The sequence below is a fragment of the Danio rerio genome, chromosome 5 (assembly GCF_052040795.2).
Source record: "Danio rerio strain M-AB ecotype USA chromosome 5, GRCz13ab, whole genome shotgun sequence".
In the NCBI taxonomy this organism is placed as follows: Eukaryota; Metazoa; Chordata; class Actinopteri; order Cypriniformes; family Danionidae; genus Danio; species Danio rerio.
In genome coordinates, this window is record NC_141025.1 from 34,332,021 (window position 1) to 34,352,018 (window position 19,998).

The window sequence follows — 19,998 nt, forward strand, 5'->3', positions numbered from 1 at the left end:
TGATGGGTTGCAGCTGGAAGGGCGTCTGCTGCAAGGAAAGAAGCTGAGTTTTCAGCAGCCATTTTGCCAATTTTCAGTGTCACGTGATCAGTAATTATTCTATTATGCATTATATGTTTCTTCTTCTAACCCTAGGGCTGGCAAATTAATCAAAGAGGATTTTTATGTGCATTTTTTCAGTGAAGACGGTTCTAGTAAAACTTCTATTCATCAGATGGAGCGGCATCTACTACACACAGCTGTAGTACACTGAGAAGCTACACAAAAATTTGTAAAAAAATTTATTTGATTTGCTTGGTCGATAATGACATTAAAATCATTGTTCTGTAATATTAACAGCTGTTGAGTTGCTTCTCAGTGAACTATAGCTCTGTTTAGTAAATAATAAAAGTAACATATAATAACATGCAACAAATAATAACATGGTTTAACTCCAAACTCGCAATAACTTCAGTGTTTGAAATGAATCTTGCTGTGAGATGATTCTATAGTTGTGCGTTTATTAGTCACACTGAATCAATCGCATCAGTTAAATAATCTGTGCCCACTTTTTCAAAAGCAGTCCAGTGGGATTTTGGATCACAGATTGGATCAAGATTTGGAAATGGGTTTTTTAAAGTAACAGTGGGATTTTTAATTAAGATCAGATCATGTATTGAAATCTTACATTTGATTTGGATAAAACCTGCCCTTTGGGTTATTCAAAACTTTAAACTTAGATTGGGATCTATTTGATAAAAAAAAAAAAAAACGTGATAATCCTCATCCTATCTGAAGTGTGGATTTAGTTTTTGAACCTAAATGTTTTTTTTTTTTTTTTTTTTTTTTAAGTTGTCACATACTTAATGGTTACTAATGATATATAAATTCTTTCATATTTGAAACCTTTATGAAGCATGTCACATCTAATGAGATATGACAACGACAAAACAATATTGAATGTATTAGAACAAGCTAAAATAAAACACTCCTTTAAAACAATGACTTTTTGTGGCCACTGATATTTTGCCTACCGCTTGTTCTCTGCAAAGCCAGTAGGCTACACTGTTTGAAATGTAGATCACAGTGGTCCAACCCAATGTTCCCTTAAAAAACTGTCATAAAAGTTAGATAGATCAGTTAATCCTGGATAGCAAAACATGGAATTTTCAAATCTGGACCATTTTGATCAAGATAATTTTTTTTTTTAAAACTGGGCCTTGTTCATTCAGCAACCGCTAAGGTTATTTCCTGGCTTTCTTAATAGGTGTTTGGAGTTTCTGCACAAGAGCGCCCTCTGGCCTTCAGAGGAGATTTATGACAGATGTGCATGACAGTCATAGCTTTGCTCAATCACATTAGCAATCTCATTTAATATAGGCCACCCCTATCTATAATTCATTTGTAAATGATTGAAAATGTAAAGTGGCAAAGGAATCATGCCAAGCATAAATGAAAGATACTTCTCAAATATTATTTTTGAAACCAGGCATGACAACACTCTATTTACTAGATGCTTAATTTGTCACACTAGTTTGACTCAATTGTATCAGTTGAATCACGATGAACCCACTAACATGTGACAACTGACAAGCCTCCCTCATCATAACATTTTTTGTTATTATGTGAAATTTGAAAGACTTTAAATGTCTTTAAAAATGTCTCTCCATGAGTTTTAAGTTATTTATTATATATCAAGTAAAAAAATACAAATACAATTTTAAAAATGTACTTATATTAAGTGGGGTTTTATCAAATTGCCAAAAGTATATGTGGTAAGCAAAAAAAAAACTTCTTATCGCGTTTGATACTGCTGTGAAGTTTATTATATTATAATATTATTGGTGAGGAACTGGGATGCAGTTTTCAAATTTTAAAAGAACAGCATTTATTTCTAATACAAGATTTTAACAATGTGAAAGTCGTCACTGCTGCAAAAAAAGTGTTCATTTCTTTTTAATATTCTTGATTTATACAATCTTACAAACAGCAGAGCAAGTTTGCATTGGTAATTACATTTTTGGATGTGAAAACAAATCTTTGCGCTTCCTGATCCCTCTGTTTTTCTTGCAGAACCTGATAATGAAGCTTCCATGCACTGTCCATCCTCTCGCCCCTGTAGCCCCGCTCACAGTGTACAGGAGCTTCACTCCAGACTCTCTAGTAACCCACCAAGATCCAGCCCTCTCAGAACTGGACCCACGTATACTTTCAAGAAAGGTTTGCTTGCTTATTTAATTTACACATATACAGCATTGATGTAATATTTTCCTTTGTACTAATTAACCATTATAATTGTTTCTCTAATAGCTCAGATGCTACTGAGCACCAAGAAGAAGAAGCAGTCCCGTTTCCGTAGTGTTATTTCCGATATCTTTGATGGATCCATTCTGAGTCTTGTTCAGTGTTTGACATGTGACCGGGTGAGCAGGGATGCCAGCATCTTTTATTTTGTCTCTAGAGGGCGCCAAGCATCAAATTACATTTAAAACACTTCAAAATGCACTACTACAGTTTATTCGCGACTGTGCTCATTTATAAACCATGTAGTTCATTTAAGGTCACATCTAGAAAAAAACTGCAATGCATAGCAGCACAGAACAGCCCTTATATACATGAATCATATTGAGGATATTTTTCAAAAATACAGTATGTTTAAGACTGCAGACACACAAAAGGTTTAACAAAACTATTTGGCTTTGCAGGTTTCGACAACTGTGGAGACGTTTCAGGACCTTTCTTTGCCTATACCCGGTAAAGAAGATTTGGCTAAGCTTCATTCCTCCATTCACCAGAGTGCACCTGTTAAAGCTGGTGTCTGCACTGATGGCTATGCTGCACAGGGCTGGATCTCCTACATCATGGACTCTATACGAAGGTATAGTAAGACAGTGATTGGACAGAGAATGAACAAAGAGTCAAAAAAGGATTTGACAAAAAGAAAAATTCACCCAAAAATGAAAATTTAGTTTTTAATTTTTCACATTTATGTTGACCTTCTTAGACCTTTATTCATCTTCAGAACAGAAATGAATCTCTTTAGCTCTTTGACCCTCCATGGACAGCAACAGTCCTAAGATGAATCTAAAACGTCAGAACATTTGGTAACGCTTTAGATTAGGTCACAATCACAGCATTAAAGGGTCATGACACCCCCACTTTCGGGTCCACCTCAGAATTTTTTCAAAAGATGCATCATAGTGGGCGTGGAGCTCCACGAGCAAAGGGCAGGAGTGGGCGTGGCCAGAAGAGCAGGGGAGAAGGAGGGGAGCGAGCAACTGTCAGTCAGTTTACAAAATGAGACACAAACCATGCGGAGACCCATGATTTTATAGTTTACAAAGTTAAAATGCAAAGAAATTAACAGTAATTTATTGCCCTGCTACATTTAGAATTTCATATACACATAACCACAATTTATATCATTATAAAGTTCATATAAACCCTAAATGAGGACTTTTATCTCAATCCTCGGATCTGAATGCAGACTCAGTGCAGCAGGTCTCTGCCCTGTCTATTTTAACCATTAGCCCTGCTGTTAATTAAGGATTTAGTCGAACACAGCAGCACGGCGATGTGTCTAAATGTGAACGAACTTCTGATAAAAGACAACGCCCACCATTCTCCAATTCTAGTACTGCTTTCTTGACAAAAATGCTTGGGTGAGACGCGTGTGTGCACAACTTTGCTGTATTGGCCCTGACAGGATCGCGGGGAAAAACATGCAACAAACCCCGTGGATCAAGGAAACAAACACATACGACCCTTCGTGAACGACTAAATACTGCTTGCCGTGGGTCCGCGGACTTGTCTCACCCAGTCATTTACGTAGGATTACACCGCTGAGCTTGGCACTGGCAGCTAGGTCTGCTTTGCCTTTGGAAAGCACATGCTCTCATAAATATTTAAGAAGCCTGCTCTTCTCATAGGATATGAAAACTCCGCTATGAATAATAATGAGAAACCGATGCGTCCTCTTTGCACTTTCAGTTCTGCGCTACGTCGCCGATTTCGATCCCACCCCAAAAATCATTTTAAACCCGGAAGCTGAAATTAGTTGACAAAAGCTCAAAATTACCCAGTTTTCCCCACATTTAAAGCTAACAGGTGCTAACATTTTCTTAACCGATGCTCAAAACAAACACAAATCTATTAAAATCTCAAAAAAAGTACTCGAGGGTTTCGTGAACCTTTAACAAACCATTAACTAACACTACTGACTTAATAAACTACTAATTGGCTGTTTATTGATAGTTATTAATAGTTGTATGCTGGCAGCAATCTCTCTGCTTCTCTCACATGGTTGCCCACTAACGCTAAGCAGAGCTGCACCTGGTGGGAGACCACATGGGAAAGCTAGGTTGCTGCCGGAGGTGGTGTTAGTGAGGCCAGTAGGGGACACTCAATCTATGGTCTGTGCGGGTCCTAACGCCCCAGTATAGTGAAGGGGACTCTACACTGCTCAGTGAGTGCCATCTTTCAGATGAGATGTTAAACCGAGGTCTGGCTCTCTGAGGTCATGAAAAGTACCCCGGATGTTCTTCGAAAAAGACTAAGGGTTTAATCCCGGCATCCTGGCCACAATTTGCCCATGGGCCTTTGTTAATTATGGCCTCCTAACCATCCCCATATCATAATTGGCTTCATCACTCTGATCTCTGATCTACCAATCAGCTTGTGTGTGGTGTGGGGTCTGGCGCAATATGGCTGCCGTGAATGTTGCAGCCTGGTGGTGGATGAGGAGATTCCCCCCAATGCGTAAAGCACTTTGAGTAACATAAAAAGCTCTAGATAAATGTAAGGAATTATTATTATTTATTAGTAATGTAAAAGTTGGGTTTAGGTTTTGCGTAGAATTTAGGATGCATAATACGATCATACTTTCTAACTACTAATCAACAGTTAATATCTTTATGATAGGCAGGTAATAAGCCAGTAGTTAATAGCATAAATTCTGACCAAAACTAAAATGTTAGTAATCTTTTTATGTGACTTCAGTGGTTCTACTATAATCATGCAAAGTAATCAATCAGTAAAAATGGCTTTGTTTACCTATGTCTGTGTGTGTGCGTTTAGTATGGGCAATTTGACTCTAATGGCAAATACATTGTATTGCCCGTAGTAAATGTGCCCCCTGACAACGTTACAAGGAAGAAAAAACATAGGTGAACTAAGACAATTAGAATTCTTGGAGCTGCATATGTTTACAATTGAACCACTGTTGTCACATGGAATATTTAGATGTTTTTGGTTCTATATCTGGACTTTGATCAACTCAGGATGGTTTCTGTCTGTGGAGGATGAGAGAGCTCTCAGATTTTATCTGAAAAAATCTAAATTTGTGTTCTGAAGATAAAGGAGGCTCTCAGGGCTTGAGGTTAAGTGATGTGAAGGAGATTTTTTTTTTTTTTTTTGGGTAAGCTAGCATTTTAATCAGTTAAGGCCCTGTTGCACCAAGCTGATTTTTAGACCAACGTCAGGCTGTTTTTGAACATTCATTCATTGAACATTAGTCAATGTCTGTTATGTGTTTCAGATTAAAGCTTTTATTCAAAGTCATCTTGGAGTTTTTTGGATAATTGAGCACATAAAATATGTGTCTGTTGCCAATGGTGCAGTAAATATAAGAACTCTGACTGGCAGTTAACCAAATGAGTGAATTAGAATAATATCAAAAGTGCTGAAAGCAACAACAACAAAATCACAATGACAGACATGAGACTTCATTTTATCATCTCATCTAAGTATTTCAATACGGGTATATATAATGATATGATCCGCCTGGATTGAAGACAGTGAATAATCAGAGTATTTTATTAATCCCAGTAGGAAATTGCTTTTGTTTCAGGTGCTACTTGGAAATGGATAAGAAAGATCCGATTAAAGCTAAGGATTAAGATAAAAAAGACATCCAATATGGACAAGCTTTACAGTATACATATGTAATACACTTTGAATACATATTTCATTATTCAAAGCTTATTTTGACCTCAGAGGGAGGAGTTGTAAAGTTTAATTGCCACATGAATGAATGGCTTCATAGTTGTATAACCAAAGTTATATTCAAAATGGTAAGTAGCCACAGCTTTGTTTATGTGCAGTGCTACAAAAGACAATAAATAATAATGAAAGTAGCAGTCATTCATTTTTTAAGTGACCCCAAACGTTTGAACCGTAGTGTATCATAACCAAAACCTGAATTTAAGACAATGTAAGTGCACTGGAAACAAACATTGATCTCTATATGTGATTGTATCTGTGTGTTTACGCAGGTTTGTAGTGTCCTGTATTCCAAGTTGGTTTTGGGGCCCCATGGTAACGCTAGAGGACTGTCTGGCAGCTTTCTTTGCTGCTGATGAGCTGAAAGGCAAGTACACTGCGTCTAACATAAAAAAAAATGTTGTTCTGCTTGGCATTGATGTTCATTTTCTTTCCAAACAGGAGACAACATGTATAGCTGTGAACGGTGTAAAAAGTAAGAGTTTTTTTTTTTTTTTTAGATCAATTTGTGAAAATATAGTGGATGTTGGATATTTACTATAGTTTAATGAATTTATAGACAAAACTGTACTGTAGCTGTTGGGTTAACATGTGTATATGATGATGAATGACTTGCTCTGTTTTTCAGATTAAGAAATGGTGTGAAATATTGTAAAGTTCTGCGTCTACCAGAAGTAAGTATCCTGCTTTGTTATGTTCTGCTCTTAATATTGCAATTTACATTGTTAGTGAGTGTGATCTCTTTTGCAGATATTGTGCATTCACCTGAAGCGCTTCAGACATGAAGTCATGTACTCGTTCAAAATAAATAGCCACGTGTCATTCCCATTGGAGGGTTTGGATCTCAAACCGTTCCTGGCTAAGGAAAGCCCGTCCCAGATTACTACCTATGACCTGCTGTCTGTCATCTGTCATCACGGCACTGCTGGAAGTAAGTTATTTCTTCGGAATATTACAAAGTATAATAGGAACTTTGAAGAACATGGACTGACATTCATTCATCGATTTCTGTTGGGCAGGTGGGCATTACATAGCGTACTGCCAGAATGTGATCAATGGACAGTGGTACGAGTTTGACGATCAGTATGTAACAGAAGTGCACGAGACTGTAGTCCAGAATGCTGAAGCATATGTCCTATTCTACAGGTACACTTGTTTTTTTGTTTGTTTTTTACTGATTTTAATGTAATGTTGCGAAAACTGAAAGTAGTTTTAGGCATGAAATGGAAATTAATTCTTTTCTTTAAATGCATCTAATAGATCTAAGTGTAAGGAACTTTTTTTATACACATCGTTTTGGTGAATGACGTCATCAATTTAGTAACAATTTTGTATTCAGATCTTTTTCTATTCTTTTAACATTTGATAGATAACACCAAATAAGCATATTTGTTTTTCAAGTAATCATTCAATATGAAAGAAAAGACTTGACTTTAATCTAAAAACTAAAATCTGAATTTTTGCTACGCCTGCCAGTAGCTGATGTCTTCAGAAATGACACACACAACTGTACCTGCATTATTTATATAATAACATGTAGAACAAATTGGGGAAACACATAAGATTGCTAATTTTTATAATTATAATTATTTTCTATACAAATAACAAAATAATTTTGTTTCAGTTGTTTTAAAAGGTAAACAATACAGTTTTTATTTAATTGGGGAAATAAAAGGAAATGTCTCTGTTCTCTATTAAATGAGATATTATCTATCTCAATATGAGAGATGTTTGCATTTTTCTGGTACTAGCAATTAAAACTCACTGTCTCATATAAGCAGCATATAAACATTGATAAACACATACTGATTGCAGCTATAAATACTTGAAATATTAATTTGTCATTCAGGAAGAGCAGTGAAGAATCTGTGAGAGAAAGACAAAGGGTTGTCGCTCTGGCTAATTTGAAGGAGCCCAGTTTGCTGCAGTTCTACATCTCCAGAGAGTGGCTCAACAAATTCAACACATTCACTGAGCCCGGACCCATCACCAATCACACTTTCCTTTGTCAGCACGGAGGTACTCTCTAATACGCTCATGCCTCAAGCTCACCTAAAACCATATTCTTAAAAAATGGAGCTAGTAACTGTAGTAAGCAGATTTTATAAGTATTTTGCTTAAAAATAAGCAACAATTTTTTTTCTTCTTTCTTTTTTTTTTTTTTGACTATTTTTGTTGCCATTTTAACTGCTTTCTAATAAGCTTTAAAACATATAGGGATTTCATCCTCAAGGCATGTTTTTTTCAAAGCTAGTGGCATACTCAACAATGTCAGCTTGTACTTTATCAAAACAGCAATTATAAGATTACTGTAGTCAATACATTCTGCACAGCCCTGTCTGAACCTTTTAGTTGCTTGACATGTAGATGTAGAGTGTAATTCTAAAAATGTTGATTTTATTTACATGTAAAGACTTGACCGTCATTATGTGCACATCTTCTCAAGATGTTCTTCAGTTTGAAAATGTGCCAATTTGTCTAGGATTTCTGAAGGTTTTTTGCTTCTCTAGAGCTCCATGTGATGACTCAGATGCAAACTATTAATTGCATTAGGCCACTTAATCTAATTGTTAACTTATAATTGTTTTATGAGAGACAACTTCACAAATTATAACTAACAAATTATTATTTGAAACTAACAAATCAGATGTTTTTATCTCATTTTACCCACTTTAATAGTGTATTTGCCATTAAAAATGTAATGTGATGTGTATTTATATAGCGCATGTATCGTGTATGGCCATACACCCAAAGCGCTTCACATTCAGGAGGGGAGTCTTTCCACATCACCACCACCAGTGTGCAGCATCCACAATACAACTGTGGATGGGGATGATTGTGAGGCCATGATGATTAAGGGCCAAGAGGGTATTTGGCCAGGATACCAAGGTTACACCCTTACTCTTTACAAGAAGTGCCATGGGATTTTAATGACCACAGAGAATCAGGACCTCGGTTTATCATCTTATCTAAAAGACAGCGCCCACTGACAGTATAGTGTCCCCTTCACTTTTACTGAGGCATTAGGACTCAAAGGTTGAGCGCCCCCTGGTGGCCTCACTAACACCACTTCCAACAGCAACCTAGTTTTCCCATGTGGTCTCCCATCCAGGTACTGACCAGGCTCAGCCCTGCTTAGCTTCAGTGAGTAACTGGTCTTGGGCTGCAGGGTGATATGGCTGTGGCATATTTGCATATTAACATATTTCCCAAATTAAACGCACACTCACAGACAGGCAAACAAAGCGATTTTTACAGATCTTTTGGCATTCAGAAGGGTTCCTTGTGCTTCATATGATTACAGTTAAACCACTGAAGTCACATGAAATGTTCTGTTGTGGAAGTTATGACAAAGGGCCCTATCATACACCAGGCGCAATAAGGCGCAAGACCTGTTTGGCGCAATTTGCTGCTATTTTCAGACCAGTGCATCCCTAATTTTCCTGTTTTACACCACGTTGTTTGAAAAGTAAATTCATTTGCGCCACTTTGTGGACTCGTATGTGTGCTGGTCTAGAAAGGAGGTGTGTTAAGGTGCATTGTTTGCACGTTGCATTTTTGAGGAACTAAAATAGACTGTGTCAACTGAAAGCTGCTCTAAAGTCCAGCGCAGAGCACCTTAAGCACGTCGCCTACAAATTGCTTAATACACACAGGATGTACAGGAATATGCAAATATCTTAGCAAATGAAAAAGAATTAAAGGATTAAATTTGTTACAAAAATTATTATTTTCTACATAAATATAAAAACCACTGCCTCAATGCCTTCTTCATCTCTGGGGGCTTTTACAGTTTATTCATGACAATTTGCTTTTGTATAATATTATTAGTATTAGTATTATTGTTTATATGCATATTTAAATTTCTTTTAATAAAAAACAAGCTCAGATTAGTTTTTTGACCACACTTATTATTGTTCTTCTATTGATTTGCTGGAAATTAGAACTGATTTTAGAAATCGTTTTATATAAATCCTGGCTCTTAACAAATGAAATTTAAATATGTAGGCTAATGTATGTCTTCAGTGGAGTCCTTACAACACCCTTTCCTTATCCACGAAAGTAAAGGAGTAAAGTAAAGAGTAAAATTAAAGTAAAGAGGGTCAATCAAGGAGGCTCGTTCTTTATCCTCACCCTGCAGATGGTCTGTCTAGTGAAGCATTCAGTTTTTCCGCTTAAAAAGTCTGAAGGGGAGGGCTAGACTCTGATTGGTTTAATGCACGTTGTGCTCAAAACACACCCATAACCAGGGGCGGACTGGCCATCTGGCAATTCTGGCAAATGCCATAAGGGCCGGACCTTTTATTTTAAAATGTGGGCCGGTGTGCTATTTTTTAATTTTTTTATGTATTGTTTTTACATGCAGGCAGCTTTTATCTCTTGCAAGAAGTGAATATGATGATGATAATAGTAATGATAATAATAAATGTTAAGCATTGGCCCAATCTGCAATGGCCGGCTGGTTTCGAGAGGGGCCGACCCAATCAGAGGTTACGTGGACTTAATCAAAATCTGGCAAAAATGTCAAACAAACAGTAAGTGCAGCACAAGCTAATTGTCAGAGATGGACTGTAAAAAAGGAAAGGTGTTGCCGAAAAGCTTAGAGAAAGCAAAAGATTGCTCTAAAATCAGACGCTGCCAAATGCATAAAATTAACTGAAATAGTCTCGAAAGGGGGAAGCGCCGTGGGTAGCACTGTTGCCTCACAGCAAGAAGGTCAATGGTTCGAGCCTTGGCTGAGTCAGTTGGTGTTTTTGTGTGGAGTTTGCACATGTTCGTGTGGGTTTCCCTCACAAGTTCAAACACGAGGTGAATTGGGTTACACATATGGGTAACACATATGCTGAAAAAGTTAGTGGTTCATTCTGCTGTGGCAATCTCAGATTAATAATCTGAGATAATCTGATTAATAATCTCAGATTCTGTCTTTCGGATGAGACGTTAAACCGAGGTCCCGACTCTCTGTGGTCGTTAAAAATCCCAGGATGTCCTTCGAAAAAGAGTAGGGGTTTAACCCCGGCATCCTGGCCAAATCTGCCCACTGGCCTCTGTCCATCATGGCCTCCTAACCCTCCCCATATCATGATTGGCATATCATCACTCTGTCTCCTCTCCACCAATCAGCTGGTGTGTGGTGTGCGGTCTGGCTCAAAATGGCTGCCGTCGCGTCATCCAGGTGGATGCTGCACTCTGGTGGTGGATGAGGAGATTCCCCCCCCCCCCCCCCCCATTGTGTAAAGCGCTTTGAGTGCCCAGAAAAGCGCTATATAAATGTAACGAATTATTATTATTATTATTATTATTATTAATAAAGGGACTAAGTTGAATAGAAAATGAATGAATGAATGAAATGATTGATGTTTAAATTTGTTATAAATGGGTTGTTTTTGTTCCAGTCACATACATTAAAAGTTTAAATATATATTACATAAGGTACTGCTTATATTATTTCACCATCTGTGCACCAATAAAAGTAGGGCTGTGTCGGTGTGGTAATATGGGCTGGTGTGGCTACAGTGCCAGGGCTGATTTTAAGTCCCAGTCCGCCCCTGCCCATAACTTATTAAGAGAATAACCACAAACCTGTTAGCCTATGCATTGTGGCGCATACTGCATTTTTCGATAATAAAATAGCAAATTTGGCCTTAATGCTTTTGCACCATGCGATTTAAACTTTGAGCCTAGATGGCTTAAATAGAGCCAAAACAGTCTGTTCATGGTTTGCACATATACGTATGCATATATATTATTATTATTAATATTATTTTTTTTTCACTTGCTGTAGCAGTAAAAACTAAAATGATATATTAATTTTTTACAGGAATTCCTCCTACAAAGTACCATTATGTGGATGATCTGGTTGTGATCCTACCTCAAAATGTGTGGGAATATCTCTACAACAGGTGAGTCATACATAGCAATGCACAAAATTGACCTTTTGGACGTCCTCAACATTTATCACCTTCTAGAACATGTGATGATACTAAAGCATTTGATCCTGTCAAGTCAACAAAACCAATGCTGAACTAAAAAAAAATGTGTATGGTTTTCTGCCTGATGTCATGTGCAAGGAACTCCTTTTGCCTTGCAATATAAACAATGTTGAGTTATGTGTTTGCTCTTTTCACTGGCCATACTTGTGTAATTCCTCATGTTTTGAAATATTTTTCACAGGTTTGGAGGTGGCCCGGCTGTGAATCACTTATATGTGTGTGCAATTTGCCAAGTGGAGATCGAGACCTTAGCCAAACGACGGAAACTGGAGATAGACACCTTCATTAAGGTGAACAAATGACCATTACAGAATTACAGAACTAGTGTCTGTGAGTGTGATGTTTAAAATAGGAAGTGGCATTCATGAACAGCCAAATGCTTCAGACTTTAACATGTCGCCTTGTTTTTGAGCATCAAAATTATATTGTGAAAACACACTACATGGGTTTAACTGCTGTCTTGGCCTAAAGGATGATTTATACTTTTGCCTGGGTCTGCAGCGAGACCTTCCATTGACTGCCGTGAGTTTTGCCTCGAGGCTTTCATGCTTGATGCTCTTGCCATTGTACTATTTTTTTTTAACAACAGGGGAGGGACTTGGAATAACTGCCCTGACGACAGTGGCGAAAAAATAGTCAGGGATTGGAGTTGTTAAATGAATTAATTGTATATAAAATGAAAATGTTTTCAGTAACTTAAATAAAATTATTAGTAAATTAGTAACTTGTGCTGCATTTTATACATCCAAGCTAACTGCTTAATTAATGCAAAACCTTTGCACAATAAATATAAAAATAATTTACTTAAAAAATCTTGGGCAACCTGTGCACAAAATACATGCATTGTTTCTCCTTAAAGCTTCAAAAGAAGTTGTTTTGGATTTCTAAATATTCGCATATTCACACAAGTTGGCCAGACTCAGCTATAAGTGGTTCATCTTTGAATGTGGAGCCGTGTGCGAAGTTACGAAAAATGTTGCACATACCGAGTGCCAAAATGATGTTGTGCGCACTCAAAGTCAACTTCAGCCAACACTGTGATGGTGTCACATTGCACCCAATCGATGCCATGTGCACCCAATCGAATTTGCGGACACATCGTATATAAACCAGCCTTTAGTCCTGCATAAAATTTACTTTTAGTTTTCATCATATTTATTTTCCTGTTTTTGTTTGATCAAGTTTTATTCAACGATATCTCAAATTAGTTGTTAGTAAACAAAAACTAGTAATTTTTTTAGTTCTACATAATAGAATTTCTTTACTCAAAATAATGATTGTGACAATTGTTATTTCAACTTGTTTTATTTATCATTTCAGCCAATTATAACGCTTTCACCTTTGAGCAAAAATTAAGAGAATGGCAATTTTTTCAAAAACAGTTCAGTCAATATCCATTTTCTATTAGGGCGTACGCACACTATGTACAGTTGCCTTTAATCGGGCTGAAGCACATTTGTCCCTCCTCCCGTCTCCCCTGTTGGCCCGCACTCACATTAAATTCGGGCCTGGGCACGCTTGCATCATCGATGATGCGCTGTTCAGAAGCGCTCTTGCTCAGCACAGTGGAGATTTCTTAAGTTATATTGTTTTAGTTGTTTGGGTTGCAGTAAAACACAGTCAAATATTTTGCCGAACAGATCCGCCACTTTTGATGTTCATAAACAATCATGAAGTTCTCGTGCTGCAGGAATTAGGAGGTTTGCTGAAAGTGCAGCCATGGTGCAGTGAGGGGTTTGCGTCTTTAATAAACTCCGACAGTTTGCGTTCATTGAACAGTAAGAATGATTAATAAACACATAAGAAACAATCCCTTAAAAGTCACGTCTCGTCTTCAGTTTCGGGCTCGGGCACACTCACACTACAAGCCATATTCTACTATCTGCCATATTGCAGAGATTAAAGGATAAGTTTAACCTTTTAATTCTCACCCTCACATTGTTCTGTAGTCCTCTGAGACGTTTGTTCAATTTTAGAACACAAATTAAGACATTTTAGGTGAAATCCGAGAGCTTTCTCATCCCTCATAGATAGCAATGGTTTTGAGATGTTCAGAAAAGGAACCCAAAACATAGGGAAAGCAGTCTATGCAACGTCAAGGGTTAAACTGTAATCATACAAAGCTCCAAGAACAGTTCTGTACACCAAAAAATACTGTAAATACAACTTTTTTCACCTGTATTTTCTCTTTCATGTCAGGTCAGGGTGCACATTCATTGCAATACGATGCTTGAATGTCACAATGCTGACAATAGCCTTAGTAATGCCTGTAGTAAGTGCCCTGACCTGATGCAGGAGAGAAGATACAGGTGAACAAAGTTGTTTTAACATTTTTATTTGGTATTTGAAATAAATAAAGTGTTCTTGGAGCTTCATATGATTACAGTCTAACCATTAAAGTCACAAAGAATGTTTTGAAAGTGTTTTTTCTTAACATCTATTCTATGGAAGGTTAGAGAGGTCAAGGCTTTCATCTAAAATATCTTCATTTGTCTCCGGTAATTAGCATAAAAGTAGGGTGCAATTAATGATAGAATTTATATTTTTGAATGAACTAATCCTTTAAGTTAAACACCCTATCCTTTAATGAAAAAAGCTGATTTGGGGGGATTTAAACCCACTGCATCTGGCATCAGCATTTAGTCTTCTCTCTTTGACAAAACAAAGGTACATTTATTTTAAGGAACATTTATTTTAGCCTTGTCTTTTTTGTCAACAATATTAAATTCCCATTTAATAATAATGATTTACCCGTGAAAAAAATATATCGATACATATTTTTCACCATATAATCAGTTGAACAAAATGAACAGCACTTCTAAGTTATTTACTCAGATCCACAGCATTTTTAAATAACCAACTGGAAACCTCTCTTGGCAGGAGCATAATGTTCTTGGAAGTGTCTGCTGCTTGTAAAGCCAGAGAACTGATGAAACACAGACTGCATACTTTACTGATCAGGAGTGTGATCTGCACTGGAATCTTATCAGGGTGCAGTATCTGATAGGTGCATCACTAACATTAAAAACACACGGTGTAAAGCTCTGAAGATATGTGAAGCTCTTGTTTGTAGTTCAACATGTTTGCAAGGGACATATAAACATGAAATACAGCATTTAACTGTAGTAAAAATAACACAGTAAAGTACTAATGCTCAGAGTGTTTAAAGGAGTTTAAAGTTGATAATGATTATCTCCCTCTTTCTGTTTTTTCTCTCCATCTATAGTTAAATAAGGAGTTTCAGGCTGAAGAAGCTCCTACCGTCATCCTTTGTATAAGCATGCAGTGGTTCAGAGAATGGGAGAACTTTGTCAAGGGCAAAGACAATGGTACACACTCATGCAAACTCGTATACTGTAGTAACATGCATGATAACAAACATGGATTGCTACTCAGTTATGTTATTCGAGATAATATGCAGATAAAATTAAGAAAGCCAGGTCTTTGGTGTTTAGTTCACTGTTCTGAGGGAGGATTTTAAATGTTTGTTTATATTGTTAAATCATTTGGACTTTATAGTATATTTATAGTATGACAGTTTATCATACTATAAACATTTATAGTGTGATAGTTTGTAGTATTATAGTTTAATATATGAACAAATGTCAGTATATAATCATTATCTGTGATCAAAAACATTATCATGTCTTACTCCTTACAATGCCACAACTTTTTCTGACAACATGTAAACCAGTATGATGGGTGAGAAATATGGTTCTCCAATGACTGATTGAATTTCAGTGCTCTCTTCTAACTTTTCTCTCATGAGTCCATCACAGCAAGTAGCAAATGACAACAACCCAGTCTATTCCTGAATTACTAAATTAAACCTTACTTTAATTCGTTTGCATGATGGATGCATTTATAATACACAAGAAAAAGAGAGTTTCATGCTGCATTTAAAGGCATAGTTTAGTTATATGTTATAATCCTGTCATCCTTTACTAATTCTTATTTATTTGGTTTTGGTCTCTATTGGTATTTATTATATGGATAAAAAAGTTTAATTTTTAAAAATGTATTTTTTGCTGTTTTGAAGTTAAATGGAGTGAATGTGAGTATAGGATACAATTTAGATTTATAGTGCCACTATTATACTGTTTTAAAGGGTCCTATTTGTGTTTTAGATTCCTAAAATATGTTTATATAAGAGAGGCTCATTTCTGTTCTTTTTTCCAACCGACAACCGCTGCTCTTTAACCGAATATTAACCGTTAACTGGTCAGATTAATATTAAATTATTATTAAAAAAATAATAATAATAATAATTGAGGTGTCTATTTTGTGTCTGACACATTAAATATTGCATTTTAAAATACTGATTTATTTTAACGTGCAAACATATTAACCACAGGACATATTAACAACAGAACATCTTCACACACCTGCAGTGTTTCCAACAGCAGAAAAAAACAAACCAAATAAAATAAAAATAAAAAAATAGGCCTGCCCTAGATATTTTTCACTTAAATTACAAATTTAGATTATAAAAAGAAAACACTGACTGAATCCTTTTTAAGAACCAGCATAGGTTATTTTTTTCCCCATCATGTTTTTTTTCTTCCATCAAATACAAATAGCAGGCTACCTCAAATCGATCACTCAACGGAAAATATGCATTTAAATAATGCAATTTTTAAATAGAAGTCATTAGTTTGAAGATTATGTCTTGAGCGTCTATTTTTTCCTCTCACTCGCTGCATGTGAAGACAGACAATGACAAGGCTCAAATGTTGACTTTTAGTAAAGTATAGGCTACTATAGCATATAGCAATTTTGTTGTTTACTTATGTTATTACATTAATTGCATACATGTTTTATAAGCTATAAAATGAAAGTCTCAATTTTGTGCAGAGTTATCATTATGCACAAATCAAGAAAATCTTCGGATTTGTTTGATTCATAATGATATTTTATAAGCACTATTAAAAACTGCAATTTTCCAAGAGGAAAAAAGGTTTGTTTGTTGGTTGTACACTAAATCCTCACAACTATAGCCTATTTGCTGTGTTTATGAGCAGGCTGGAGCGCGCTCTGATGGAGAGAAAATCTAGATGCTCCAACTTGTGGACAGCTTGTTTCCAAAGCAGGGTACATTTCAGAAAGTTTTGTTTTGCGGCTTTTTGCTCCAATTGTGCAAATGAACATAGATGTTTATGAGGCGGATCCAGGACAGAGGCAATCAGCATCAGCACTGATTTGGCATCAACTCGTCTGTGTCAAACTGTGACCAGCAATATTCTTCTTTCATTTTGCTTCATTGGCAAAATAAAATGTCTGTAGGCACTTGTGGTTGCACGTGTTACAGTACCGCCAGTTAACAAATATGTGTTTCACATTTATGCAGCCAATAAAAAAAAAATAAAAAAATTAAATCGCTTAGCTGATACCAGTAATTGGTTAAAAACGCACCTTTTCGGATAATGGTAAATCAGTTATTATGAGCATCCCTAGTTTAAATTGTAAAAAATAATACATTTTTAAAAAGTAATAAAATACATTTAAAAATAAACCATAACAATATCCTCGTACAGTTTTTTAAATATCTTTTTTTTTTAACTGTATTAGCTTGAGAGAACGTCTTTTTCCTTCAGATGTGAATTGAATTTGCCTTTGAAAACAGCCCTTTCTCAACACGTCAACAAAACAAACTCTACCAGGCCTCATATATAACTACAGAGTTTGAGGATCAAATTAGAAATTGTCCATGGAGAGCGAATGAGAGCCATAGGCTGACTTTATAATGACTGGTTACAAATGTATGTAGGTTTGTGCTGAAGGAAAGACTGGAATTACTGATGACTCATTTCAGTCTGTTCAGAATCAGTTCTTTCCTTCAGGAGAAGAGAATTCCGTTTCTGACATACTTTGATCTATATGGAAGATCACAAACCTTTTATGTTCACAAACATCTACATTACAAAGCATAAAAACACCATAACAGGGGAATTTAAGTTGTATATACATACATAAAGTCCATGTTACTTTAGATGATGCATATCAATTATGTCTAATTTTGCAGTACTTTCCAAAGATTACAAACTCTGTGGCTCTGAAACGCATTCAAACACCACTTTCTGTTTGTTTGAGAATCTTGACCAATCTGACACGGCAGCATTGACTCAACCAATTGCGGGATTTCTGTCAGCTTTGCCAAGACCACCCTCTGTATTTTCAAGGGAGTGTTTGCTTATTCACTTTAAAGGTCATAATTTTTTTCTTCCCTGCATCTCTCCCTTATTGCTCTCTCTCTCTCTCTCTCTCTCTCTCTCTCTCTCTCTCTCTCTCTCTCTCACTGTATCTCTCTCGCTTTCTTTCATATACTGCTGGTTTAGAGCCACCAGGCCCCATTGACAACAGCAAGATTGCAGTAATGAAAGGCGGTCATATCCAGCTTAAACAAGGTCAGGACTGTGTGTGCATGTGTGCGTGTGCCTCTCTGCTAATTGACATGTCTGTGACTAATCATTTGTCAAAACTTTCTCTGACTCACTTGAGTGTTATTCATTATCTGTGGATGGGTTTTCAGGAGCAGACTATGGGCAGATATCTGAAGAAACGTGGCAGTACTTGTTAAGTATTTATGGCGGTGGGCCAGAGATTGCAGTGCGGCAAACCATCAGCCCCCCAGACACTGACACACATGGTGAGAGGAAAATAGAGGCAGAGACCAGAGCCCTCTGAAAGGTAAGACTCGTAAACACATAAAGCGATCCTAAACTAGGGCTGTGCGATATGGGCAAAAGAAACCTACCACAATTTTCTTAAACAATTCTGCGATTTCGATTTACGATTTTGACACAAACAGATGTTTTACAGTGTGAATCTGAAACATATTTCCAAAGGAATGCAAATCAGACTATCGAGTGTGCGTGTGTGCCGTCCAACACAAGTAGGCTCTAATGTTCTGTTTGACCACATGTCAGAAGTAGTTGCGTGTACTTTTGTACGTGTCCACAGATTTTTTTTTTGTCAGGCATAGATCATAGACCACTTTGTGTAGCTGTCATGAAATAGTTTATTCACATATCGCGTCTTTTGCGCATACAAGTTCGTTACTTCCAATGAGGGCACGTGGCATGCACATGAAGCACACATGTATTCCATGTGCACCCAGTTGAAAACATGAATACTTTCAGAATGCTGCAAGCACACCATGAGTCACGTAACAAAAACTGAGCGATCAGCTTCGAACTTTATATACAATATACACATTCTGTTTGTCTAATTACTTCAGACAATCACAGCACACCCAAACACTGCAGTGCTTTTAATTCTCTCCATAAATAAAACTTGTATCAGAACTGCAGCAATGTTTTGTTAGTTTGTCATCTTCTGGGACAACAGTTGATGGGCACCGAGCAACGACAAAGGAGCACAAGCACAAAGCATGTTACTGACAGCTCTAACAAGTGAAATGATTCGGCAATACATAAGCCTTCCTCTATCCAAAGTATTCCCAGACCGTAGATCTTGACTTTTTTTTGGGCAACAAGTCCTCCTCTGCTGAACTCATTCCTGTTTATGCAGGCTATTTGTCAGTCTCCTGTTCTTGTGCTCTATTTAGGTGTGCTGCGTTATGATTGGTTTAAATAGTATACAGTGGGGAAATTGTGCTGTATGGCGATTTAGAAATCGCATATGATCAAATAGCAATTTCAATACGATTTCAATTAATCGCACAGCCCTACCTTAAACAATTATTTGAACCACCAAGCCATGCTTAATATTGAGTGCTACTATTCAAAATCTAAATTTAAAGTGACAGTGAAGGCATTAATATTGTTACAAACTATTTCTATTCAAAATAACATTCTATTTCTGAAAAAAGAAAGGTTTTTAGGGTTTCAAAAGATATCATGCCGTACTGCTTCTTTCAACAAAAGCAATACTTTCTTAAGCATTAATTTAACATTTTATAATTATTTGAATTATTGGTAAAGAATAATAATAAAAAAAAACATTTTTTAAATTCTAAAATCAAATTTTTAAATAAAATTTTTAATTTTAAAGCAAAATAAAATAA

At 36.5% G+C, this 19,998-nt stretch overlaps 1 protein-coding gene across 4 annotated transcripts in view; it reads left to right on the forward strand.

Moving 5' to 3' along the window:
* The window catches only part of usp20 (ubiquitin specific peptidase 20), a 33,101-nt gene that overhangs the window by 9,465 nt on the left and 3,638 nt on the right, over nt 1–19,998 (forward strand). For all 4 annotated transcript variants that reach the window (XR_015490000.1, XR_015490001.1, NM_200987.3 and 1 more), the window contains 14 exon segments: nt 2,053–2,199; nt 2,290–2,402; nt 2,685–2,857; nt 6,252–6,346; nt 6,421–6,454; nt 6,608–6,653; nt 6,730–6,910; nt 6,999–7,125; nt 7,829–7,998; nt 11,801–11,882; nt 12,154–12,262; nt 15,199–15,301; nt 18,308–18,376; nt 18,502–18,659. Coding sequence is in view for 2 of the 4 variants with exons in the window: in NM_200987.3 (NP_957281.3) it covers nt 2,053–2,199; nt 2,290–2,402; nt 2,685–2,857; nt 6,252–6,346; nt 6,421–6,454; nt 6,608–6,653; nt 6,730–6,910; nt 6,999–7,125; nt 7,829–7,998; nt 11,801–11,882; nt 12,154–12,262; nt 15,199–15,301; nt 18,308–18,376; nt 18,502–18,656 (1,604 nt within the window). In the remaining 2 variants the exon portion in view is untranslated.